This window comes from Schistosoma haematobium, chromosome 1 (assembly GCF_000699445.3).
Source record: "Schistosoma haematobium chromosome 1, whole genome shotgun sequence".
In the NCBI taxonomy this organism is placed as follows: Eukaryota; Metazoa; Platyhelminthes; class Trematoda; order Strigeidida; family Schistosomatidae; genus Schistosoma; species Schistosoma haematobium.
Genome location: NC_067196.1, coordinates 39,139,317 through 39,151,548, shown reverse-complemented (window position 1 = coordinate 39,151,548; position 12,232 = coordinate 39,139,317). Strand labels below are relative to the sequence as shown.

Sequence of the window (12,232 nt, the reverse complement as noted above, 5' to 3'; positions counted from 1 at the left end):
TTATATGAATACTAAATCAACACAAATGTGCAAATGAACTTAAGTGCTGGTCTTTAACTTTTCTATTCTGAATGATTCACGTTTAAAGAAACTATACTATATAAAAACTCATTGCTTATTTTTACCGATTCTTTCATAATAAATTAAAACATCATTTAGACGGTTAACAAGTTGAGTTCTCATTTCTTTTTCCTTTCCTTAAAGAAAGTACTCAATACATTAAAGATTTCTATCTGATATCAGTTTATCATATTAAATGTTTTAGAGTTGAATAGCAATATGTTAAAAAAGTTATTATAAGTAAAGTAGTATCAAGAACACACCTTTTGTTTTATAGGCATGTCAAGAGAATAGAGTTACATTCCAGCTTGAACCTACTACCTATCAACGCGTTATCTACTACTTCACATTGATCACAGAACCTCTAACTTGTTCAACCTGTATGAAATTATTCCTTTGGTATTTTTGAAGAGTTTGTGTTGAAATTCTTAATGCGTTACGATATTTTTAAATACAATGGATGATATTTTTTTGAAATCAGTATCTAATGAAATCTAGAGGAGAAACTGATGAGAAAATTATATACAAATTTTGATTCCTTATGATTATTCAATAATTGAATATCTGCTAAAATGTCTAGCTTGAACATTCGAAAAGTCCTAGTAGTTATTCAAGCAATACCGCATCACAAAATAACTGAATACAGACGTATCTCATGTTTTGCATACCTTCAGAACAGATGACTTGCTTTATTTATCAGACGTTTAGTTATGTACTCATTTCTTGGATTATCATTATTCTAATTTCTGTATTAGATGATGAAGGAGATTTACAGTTTAATCACATTGTTGGATTTATCTAATAATGGGTATCAGTGTGATTGATAAACGATGTCAAGCCACTACAAGTTCAGTATTGCAATTTATAGACTTAATAGTTCATTCATCGATCTGGAAACTAGTGACGATGTCTACATGTGTTAAATCTATTTTCATACTCAAAGAAATTTTAGTTAAAAAGCAAAATCACTCGGTTTAAAAAATCGTAGCTATTATGTACCATTTGTAGTTTGAGATTTATAGTAATTTGTATTTTAATAAATGAAAACATTTTAACGCTATTGTGTCAATGTTTCAAATTCAAAGTGAATGATTTAATCAAATTACTCAGTATCAAAACAAACTAATCTATGGACAGTTCTGTTTCACATTTATAAAAGTTAACTGGGGGTTATACAAGGTAGCAAACTAAACAATCATCTGACTTACATGAATTTCATACTGATTTTCAGTAAATTCTGGAGCATTATCATTTTCATCTTCAATAATCACAGTAAGTGTATATGTGGAAGTCATTTTTGGTGTCCCTTCATCAGTGCATACGATATGCAACAGATGTGTAGGTTCAAGTTCACGATCGAATGTTGTAGTAGCGTATATACTATATATTTTCCACCTTGGTAATTTCCCAGTGAAATTTAAATAGAATTGTTCTGTTACCGACTGAATTGTAATATGGTCTTTATGGTCAGGATAACTTGGTATATCTGACAAAATACTGCTTTTAACAAATGTGTTCATATCATTTGGTTTCAAGTTGCATTCAAAAGAACCACCCAACCCAGTATCTTGATCACTTACTGTTAAAACAACCAGTGCATCATTTGTATGAGGAACATTTTCTGGAATGTGTAATATGTTATGATTATTTGATGTAATACTAATGTTCAATCTAGATAAATGTTGCTTATAATTTTCTGACAATTGTATACGTGGCTTGATTGTTGGTGCGTGAGTATTTGCATCGCTCAGACTGATTTGTACCGTAGTTGTACTTGATCTAGGTGGACGTCCTTTATCTGAAGCGATTACTTGAAAATTCCATTCATTTGGTCCAATATCGTAGTTTAATGTCCGAGCTATATACAAGAGTCCAGTATTTTTATCTAACTCAAAATTTTCAAGGATAGAGTTTGGTGTTGAAGCAGCATAGTGGTACTCAATTTCACCGTTTAAGCCTTCATCAGGATCTGTAGCATGCAATTGGTTTTTGGTACGAAGTTTAGATGATGAATCATCACTTAAAATACCTAATGGATCAACATTGTTGAAAGTTTGATTGTTTTCAGTTAAGTATATCACACTTCCTATTTCTAAGTCTTCGGATATTACAGCTTGATACATTTTACTTGAGAATGTTGGTGTATGATCATTTTCATCAGTTATATGAACAGTTATTTTCAACGTACCTGTATGATATGGTTTATTGCCATCGATAGCCAACAGACTTAAGTTATACCAAGCTTGCCTTTCACGATCTAATGACTCAATAACACTTAATACTAAATGAAAGTTGTATAAACTTAAATTTTCCATGCTATGTTTTTCCACCAGTAATTTAAAATATTTCGATTCCATCTTATCCGTTTTCAGTCTATACTCTTGTATTGAGTTTATGCCATAATCCGGGTCACTAGCTAAAGGCAATTCAAACGTTTGTGTTGTTTTAATTTCTTCTTGTACATTGATCAAAATAAATGATTGTGGCCATTTAGGAATGTTGTCATTTAAATCATTAACAGTAATACGTAATCCTATGTACTGACCATCGGTTGTAATAGCAAAACTACTCCATATACAATGTTGTGGATAACCAGGTTCAAGGCATAAATATGGATTATCATCTCTGTCCAACTCACCAATGACACGTAGAGCACCTTTATAATCAATTTCAAAAAATATATTATGGGGAAGAGTGAATTTTATGCTTGCTAAAGGTGTAGGATAAATTAATTCAGGTATATAACCGATAATTGTTCCAATAGGTGTATTTTCATTTACATTGAAAGTGATAGGACTTGCAACACTAGATGATTGTAAATTATCATACATAATAGAAGAAGATCTGATAACTAATCTTTCAGATAATTCTTTATCTACAATATTATTAACCATCCGGTTATCAATAGAATTATTGACTAACAATTTTGTAGAGGTAGTAAACCAGATATCGCATATCATAATGATAATCAATATAAAACTATAACTTAAACGTACTTTTAATAAAGAGAAAAATAATGATTCTAAGAAATACAGTTTATCAATTCGATAATCCGATTGAATAAATGATGTGAAAATAAATTGTAATTTGAACATTTGTACATCTATATTCCATTTTATAATATCATGATAGAAATTACTTTAATAATAATAATAATAAGCTATAAATGTATTTATACAACATTTCTTTGTTTTAAATAATCTAAATTATAAATATAAACATGTAAAATTGTATAAAAATTCAAATTATAACTTTACAAATTTGTATTAACGTTTTCATGTAATTGATGTTTGGATATAAAAACAATATCACTTTGCATTTTTGTTTTTGTTTTATGAAAGAAAACTTAATCAAGATGATAATACTCCAGTATCTTGGAATCGTTTATCACATACTGTTCTTTTTTTGTTTGTTTTGAAATCATTCAATTTCATACATATTTGTATAGTTATAAATAAGAATAGTAATAAAATATATTGAAATTTGAATGTAACACATGCTGATGTTTATACATTCCATATGGTTAACCGAAAATTGACCAATCACAATTGTCTTAGCTAATCTACATATGATTGGAGAAAAATTACATCCCTATAATATGGTGTGTAATATAGTAATATAATTAGCAATTAAATAATATATTCTAATACATATGAATCGAGTTATATTAAGTTGACTAAAAAGAAAAAAAGTAAGAAATAATTGTGCAGTTTATTTTGTATATCGAACTAGTTGATAGTAAAGAAATGTACATATTTTCAGTGGTTAGGATCATGAGTCAGTTGGAGCTAGACCACCATGGAAAACCTGGAGGCATTGAAAGGCCGTTTCGTCCTATTGTGGGTCTCCTCAGCAGTGGTCATCCACAGCCTCGCCCCATGCGAGATTCCAACCCAGGACTTAATGTTTTTGTGCGCGAGCACTTAGCCATTAGACCACTGAGTCGTCCAGTATCCAACGGTGTTGATGTCTAACTTTAACTAAATCATGAAATTGAGCGACACATCCATCATTGTCTTCAGTGAGTTACTATCTCACAACAGACCTGGTTGAACTTCACTGGTCACTACTTCTCACTAGAACTCTAGGATATACCTCTTGAAGCCAGTCACTAGTGAGCATATGTTGATTAATATCAGATGGGTTGGGGTCGTCCAGTGCTTCCCGGTTTTCCATGATGGTCTAGCTTCAACTTACCTTATGATCTTAACCATTGAAATTACTATAATATCCACAAAACCCAACCAAATATACATATATAAGGATTCTTTAACATGCTTACCATTGGTCTTATATAAGTACTTGCGTAATACTATTACTAACTTCCACATTTTATATATTAAGAAATTCATTTCTAACCATCACCGATTCGGAATACATATGATAGGTTTCATACGACTCATCGGTTATGAATTTCTTATTTTTCTTGTTTATTAAACTGAGTATCGATTATTCTGATCGTCAATATTATGAGAATACTGATATGTTGTACATCGAAGTTTACAACTATGAGAATTGAAAAGGTTCTAAATTAATACAGATAATCATTATATTTAACAATCTAATAAGATAAAGGTTTATTTAATTGATTATTTTGACTTTTCTATATGACGTATGGACACAGTTGAAACTATACTTTCAAAATATTTTTCCAATCAATAATACTGTAAGTAATTATGTTTATTTCATAGACTGAACTTGATTAGAAATCCGAGAATTACAAGACAGCTGTTTTGTATTGGTGTAGGGCTCCTCATCACCATGCATTTTGACCTTGCCAGGGATCAAACCTAGGACCTTAAATCTCGTGACGAACAGTAGGTGGGCGTACGATATTTACATAACTATGATCAATCAGTGATGCGACACAAAGAAAATTCGATAATCTCCACAAACTCAATATACTAATCAAACCCAGTATCTTTTGTAATTACTTAAAACCTACTTCAAAGTCAAAGTCAACATAATGTTACAACTATGGATATTCCAAAGTAGAATAAAAGCAGCCATTTGGCAGTAAAATGAAAGTGATATGTGAAATGTGTTTGCTAGAATATATCTGAAGGATTGTAATTAGATAGACAATGAAGCAACCTTACTGTTTAATCACGCTAACAAATGTTTGCAGTATACTTCTTCATCCACCATAGATCTAGAATGATCAAGATTTTTTAAATTCAGAAATATATTCTGTATTACAAATCCATGATAAGTATAGTAAACCATTTATATGTACTGGTATGTATGAGCATCTGTTTCATGTTATTTCAAATGCAACAAGAATAACCATTGAAACGGAATAACATGTATTCGTATGTTGTGTTTTCTTGCCACCTGCTTAGAAATATTAGTCATATTAGCAACAAGAACTAATTAGACGGGAAGTAAAAATATATATACAGTCAAAACCTGCATCTGAGTACATGTAAAATAATGAAACGATAAGCAAACAACGTAGTCATTAAATGAAAAAAAGATTGTATACATACCTTCCAATAATGCGAGTAAATATTATGAAATGAAAGCAAAGTTGTTTTACAGTTGATAGAGCTACAAGTTGCCAAACATTTATCAATCTAACAGGTAATGTGATTAAGTAAGATTGTTTTTTGTCAGTTAAATTATCAACTTAAACTGTTAATCAGGAAGTTATGTATTGATTATTGATTTGAAAAATATAAATTATAAAGAATTCATACTTAAGTCACCTATCATTTACTTACTCTGTCGAATACTATTTGTCATGATAAAAATAAATGAGAAGGTATGTAAGATGACTGAGATGGTTACTAAAATATTTTCCTTAATAACTTACTGGAAGTGATAATTGCTAAATAGGTCATTTATTCGTCATTAACTGAGGACTAACACCAAAACTGTGGAAATAATTTGTACGAAATATAAATAAAAGTTCGTAAATAACAACAAACATTAACAGTGAATTATATGAAATAATTGAGAGCATTCAAAGAAAATTAAGCGAGACTATAATTTATGGACGAGCCAATCAGAAGCGTCTGGACGATTTCAAGGTCACGGTGCCCATTTCAGTACTCACTGCTCAAGTATGATCGGTTTACAGCCGATTTTTAAGAGGTTACGGTGGAGCGGATACAACAAATGAGATTACTAAAAAGTTCCTTTATTTTTGATCGCGGTAATCAAATGAATTCCGGACCTTATGCAGACTATCGTGATTTATTTGGATGTGTTATATGTTAGAGGAAAAGGTCTGCTAGAACGAGAAAATTTTTCGCTCGATCCCGACTGATTCTAAGACAACTTAACATAATTGTTGTAATCTAGATAACAAAAGCACCAGTAACACTGACTGCAACCACTGCAGATGTTACCGAAGCTTCGGCAGTTCACTGGTATGAGTATTCTGAGATATATGAGCGGTAAAAATCACAAGTTTGCATGAGTCGTTTGGAGGAGTTGGAAGAAACGCAGAAATAAAAGAAACGGCTGTTAGAAAACGAAAATTCAATTGGGGTCAAAGTGTTAAGGAGGATTGGGTTAGTAGCCCTTCCATAACTATACTTCACAGGTCCTTCGAATGTACGATAGATCATCTCAAAAAAGAGACCTCAAACGCGTTGAAAACCGAAAATTCACGACAGTAATACTGATTATACGAGAGTATATGCAGCCGTGATCCATCATATACACAAATGACTAGAGAGCGTGCCGATGCTTATATAGACTTCGTTATGTGAATCGTCCTATCGGTCCACAAGCGACGTTTTGTGGACCGCACCACTGTAGTGCACACAACTAGTGTAGAAGCAATGTGGTCGAGGTCAAAAGAATTTTCGCGACCTTATCACAGCTCCAGAGGTCGACTGTTATGCAGTCACATGGATGGGTTACTGTATCATATGCATCACGATTTCAGATCTGCAGAGCCTCTTTCTAACCTTGAAAATTTTTTGAACCACGCTAAAGAAGTGCATCTACTCTAATTTTTCGATTTCGTATTGTATATTTTTACTCCATAGAGACTATTTTTTGATTGGTTGAAATTCTCAAAGTCACTTAAGATTTGTTCAAAGATCGTTCGTAATCAATAGTTTACTTCTGATAACAATCAACTTGGTTTAAACCATAATCCCCGATACGTCTAGAAATTTTATTCTCGTTATTTCAAATAATAATTGATATTTAGTTTCTATTTAGAGTATAAGAAAACTTCATCAGTGATAAAATCTAACAGTAGAATAATTATCCGCCTACTAATACTCTGTTAATTTTATTATCCAAAGAACTAGATTATGTTTCCCTGTTGAGTTTTGTTAAAAAACCATAATCTCCAATAATCACGTTTCTTTACATTTTGTCTTAAGTTTTATATTTGAAACACTGAATCCTTTCATCGTAAGAACTTGCAAAATGGTAGTCCAAAAAATTCATCAAAAATCATCAAAGTGTATTCTATTTAGTTCATTGAACTTGATCAATAAACGTTTTTGTTTCATATCACACCATTGTGTTTAGTGGAAACGTGTAATTTCAACTTTAAGCAGTATTAAACATTTATGAAGCAATTTAAGATAGCGTGTATTTATTGTATGATATTGTTTTTACGCCTCAATAATTTTTAGTATTTAACAATTATTTCAAAGATTATTTTAGCTTCTATCCAAGTAACCATTTTGTAACATTTAAGTTACTACTAGTTTTTATCATGCTTAGAACTTTATGACAGAATTTTTAAATAAGGTATTTTAGTGATCTGAGATCCGACTCCATTTAGATTACATGAATGATTGTCTTCGAAATCATATGTCAGCTATCCTCATATATAATTGTCGATTTAATCCGCGTTAGTGAATAACGGAATTATATAAAGCAAATACGAGAATGGATTTTGAATATGTATATTTTATGCACTCATTAATTTGAATCCGTAATCACGGAGACAAATCAAAGAGGAAAGAGAGAAGTATATTGGAGAAGGCAAGTAAACCAGCTCGATATAATTGTGACTCGACATTTTTAGCCAAATAAAAATACATTACAGACACATCATGAATCACGTAAGTAATCAACACACATACGATCATATAAAAACAATCAGGGTTAATGAGCCAATAACTGACAGAGTTAAAATACGGCTTGAGAAGAATGAATAGATTAATCTGCTCAGAAACTAGAATAGCCTGTGTGCAGTAATGTATTTGTCAGCGATAATCAATGGGTCATTTTATGTGTGTTCACCAACCGGAAGCGCCTGGCGCGAGACTGATAGGCCATGCGTTCGAATCTCGCGAGGTGTGGGATCGTGGATGCGCACTGCTGAGGAGTCCAATACTAGGACGAAACGCCCGTCCAGTGGTTCCAGGTTTTCCATGGTGGTCTAGCTTCAATTGACTCATGATTTCAATCTATGAAATAATGGGAATTGTACAAATTGTAAGAATTGATGAAAAATGAAAAAAGTACCAAAACTAATTACAAAAAATGTATACTTTAATTTTCCCTCACATAGCTCCACCCCAGAGTGTCCAGAGGAAACACTAGTATGCAAAATAAATGAATGAGAAGAATGAATGCATTCAAAAACAAAGTCAAATTAATAGCATGCTAAAAGTTAATCGTGAGGTTCAGACTTTAGTTCAACTTAGATCCTGCTTGATTCTTTAAATAAATAAATACTGAATATGAGTTAAGTGGAGTAATGCACAATAATTATTTATTCCCTAACATTCATTTTTGTTGGGCCATGTTTTGTCCCTTTAATTTTAGGATATCCTCTTATAAATCCACATAGATAAACTAATTTTGTGAAGGTTTACGTTAAACAAGATTCTCATAAATGTTATAAATTATATTTTGTTGGGTTAAAAATACTACTCTAGATTGATTGATTTTTGTTTTGATTAATGTGTTCATCAATCCAGTCACTTTTTTTAAACCAGTTATATAGGCTAATCAATTCGATTATAATACCAAAGATTAAGTAAAGAACAGTTGATGCTGTTCAAGTGTTCTTATCACTACCACTCGAATGACTCAAAATCTCAAGTTGACTCGAGAAAACCCTCTAAAGCTATCCATTTTACTGCATTAAATGTACTATATAATGTGTATATTCGCCTTTTATATATTACTACCTATTGAAAAAAATCATATCAAAGTAGATTATACCAAGTCATTTATTTTCTCCAAAATTCCACAGTTGTACGTTTATATAATTTACATACTTATCTTTTTAAATAGCTACTTTTAGACTGAACTTTTTATCAAAATATTTTGATAATTCTCTAAGTAGATTTCATGTAATTTGTCACCTGTTAATGAATATGTCTTCAAGCTTTATAAATAATATCTTGGATTATGGTAGTTATTTTTTATTCTCTTTACTTAATTAATCACTCGACATTTGTGAAATTATACTACTATTATGTAACATTAAGACTTGATTAGCATTATCCTACTACTATAGTCTATATATATATATATATATATATATATGTATATACAGCGAGACAGAGAGAAAATATCTTTTTATTTTCATGCCTGGATAGAAATTCTCATACTTGATCAATTTAAAATAACATTTAAAGTTTTATTTCCATCCTTGTACCGAATATCTAATTTTCATAGAAACATAAAAACTTTTTTAACTAGACTTTTGTTCACAATAATTGTTTCAAAACCTTCCAATTACGCAAATATCATGGATAATCGTAAAGTTCTGTATCATACATAACTAATGGTTATAAGTATGCTAGTTTTGATAGAGACTTTTTAGGGCTATTAATAGCTAAATTTCTTTTCATGGATAACCTGATGTACTCTTTTAAAATCTGCAGAATAAATAATAGCTTACCTCAGTAAATCTATAACATACAAATGAATCAATAATGACTTTGAGAACTGTTTCATGGTCACAGGAAAGTAACAACATTCCTATTAGGAATTAGTATTAAGATATAGAGTAAAGGTTTTCATTAGGAACTGATATTAGCTACAATGTTATTTCACATCTCTTCAAAACAAGTCATAAGTGCATCGTTTTTTGTTTCCCAACTGTTTAAGCAGATCCGAATTTATGGGTCGTTCAGTGGCATAGAACAGTTTCATCAAACGTTGTCATGAGTGATTGTTCTTTAAAGGACCATAAACAAACCGTTCATTATTTTTTTGAATAAGTTAGCCAGAATCACGTTTGCATTGGATCTTTAGTCAGTTTACTTAGAATTATTTCAAATCTAAGAATAATCAAATGTTTTGGGTGGTCACCAATCAAGTTTCATAAAAATAAAAATTCTGAATAATTCGCCTGCATGAAAACCATTGCATAATTAAAAAATAATGCCATGATAAACTCGTAAATATTTCTAAGAATACTAATAGGTATAGAACACAATATTTCATCAGTTCCCGATGAAGCATTACTGCACAAACAACAAGTTGGACAACAGTTCTCATTAACGTTATTCCCCTCGATAACTGATAGATCCGGTGAAAGTGAGTTTGGACTGCTTATTGATTTATGTATACTGTAATATATATCTTTGACACCAATTTTTATCATAATGTATTCTACCCAAATAACAGAATTTATAACTGATTAGATCATATTTATTTCTCAGATTTCAGAACTTTGATCAATGTTTTATCGTTATGCAATCTATTGGAACGTACGTAAAAAATTCCATTTAAAATTAGCATTCCAATTTGTTTGGAAATCTAAAAATCATCTGGAAAGTGGCAATGGATCTGCTTAAATGTTTTATTTAAAAAACATCAAAAGTACAATGAATACATGAGAAAACATGAGAATAATCAAAAAAGGCACTGACATCTCTCACAGATATCATGTAATAGATTAAGTTTAACCAGAAACATACAAGTTGAATAGGTTTATATTACAATAGTTCATTCACTGTAGGTATCGTTTTTAATGAATCCACTTAAAAATTATAAATATAGTCCTATTAACAGTGGCATAGTTGTTAGAACCTACTGAATTATGATCCAATTTTGACTAAATGGTTTTGAAAAAAATAAAATAGGCGGAATGACGAGATTCGAGAAATATTTAATCTCTAGAGTGAGCAAATTTATTATGTCATAAGAATTAAAATTAAGGACATATGATTATATCGATGGTAATTAACAATTGTTGGTAGAACCAACATTAAATATGATGATCATGTTAATGACCAAATAAATTAAAACAGAAAATTATGTAAACATAAGAGAGAAATATGAAAATTCTATTGCTATGGTAGAGGGATTTAACACATGATACTGTTACACGTAACTTATGTTTTAAATTGTGAATCCCTGAAGAATTCTATAGTGAAAAGTAGTTCAAGAGTATACCTCTGGGATTCTTTATCTGAATTTTGTGTATAAAGTCAGAAAGTGAACCTTTCTAGTCTTCAATAAGTGTTTTTAGATTGAAATCTGTTATTTAGTCCAAAAACTAAAATCCAACGTATTTAATCGAATAATTATTCATAATTACCAAAAAACATAACTAAGATGTAATCAAATTGTGATATTCATTTCCTAGAATCGATAGTACTTTGTATGTAATTGGAATAGTTGTAAAACATTTTTCATTGAGTATTCAAATACATTTTTATACATTAGAATAACCAAAATAGGCACTGACATTCCTCATAGATATCATGTAATGGATTAAGTTTAACCTACATTTTACGACTAATTTGATGGAATAGTTGAGTTATTTGTTTTCTTATTAATTCATCGTTCAAAATGTTATAAATAGACTGGTTTTTAGTCTCAATAGTGACAATCTAGTAAAGTAAGCTTGTTTAGCTTGATATTTAGACAATTTCTACCATTTATAATTTTATTCTTTCTACTTTAACAAATGGAATATTATTCGAAGAATGTTATATGTACAGAAAATGTAGCTGAGATATTTCATAATTTGATAGATATTTCGAAAGCATCTTTTCATTATACTTCAATGATATATGGATATATATATCCAAATATTTAAGATGGAAATCAATTTAGCTTTCAAGATTATTAAATTATAACATTTCATTTTAAAGTATCCAATATAATATACATACACGTTATTTTTGGGACAGTATGGATAGACAATTGAAAGATCTATCTCAGCACAATATGCCATTCACAATTCTGATTTTCAAAAGGTGGATGAAATGAAGAAATAGAACTT

General features: G+C 30.4%; 1 protein-coding gene across 1 annotated transcript in view; it reads right to left on the bottom strand.

Annotated features, from left to right (window-relative positions):
• MS3_00010125 (uncharacterized protein) overlaps nt 1-3,506 on the bottom strand; it is a 79,075-nt gene extending 75,569 nt beyond the window's left edge. The window contains exon 1 of the mRNA XM_051218474.1: nt 1,269-3,506. Within this exon, the coding sequence (XP_051074011.1) occupies nt 1,269-3,155 (1,887 nt within the window). The 5' untranslated portion in view covers nt 3,156-3,506. The remainder of the gene's footprint in view (nt 1-1,268) is intronic.
• Between the last annotated feature and the right edge of the window lie 8,726 nt (nt 3,507-12,232).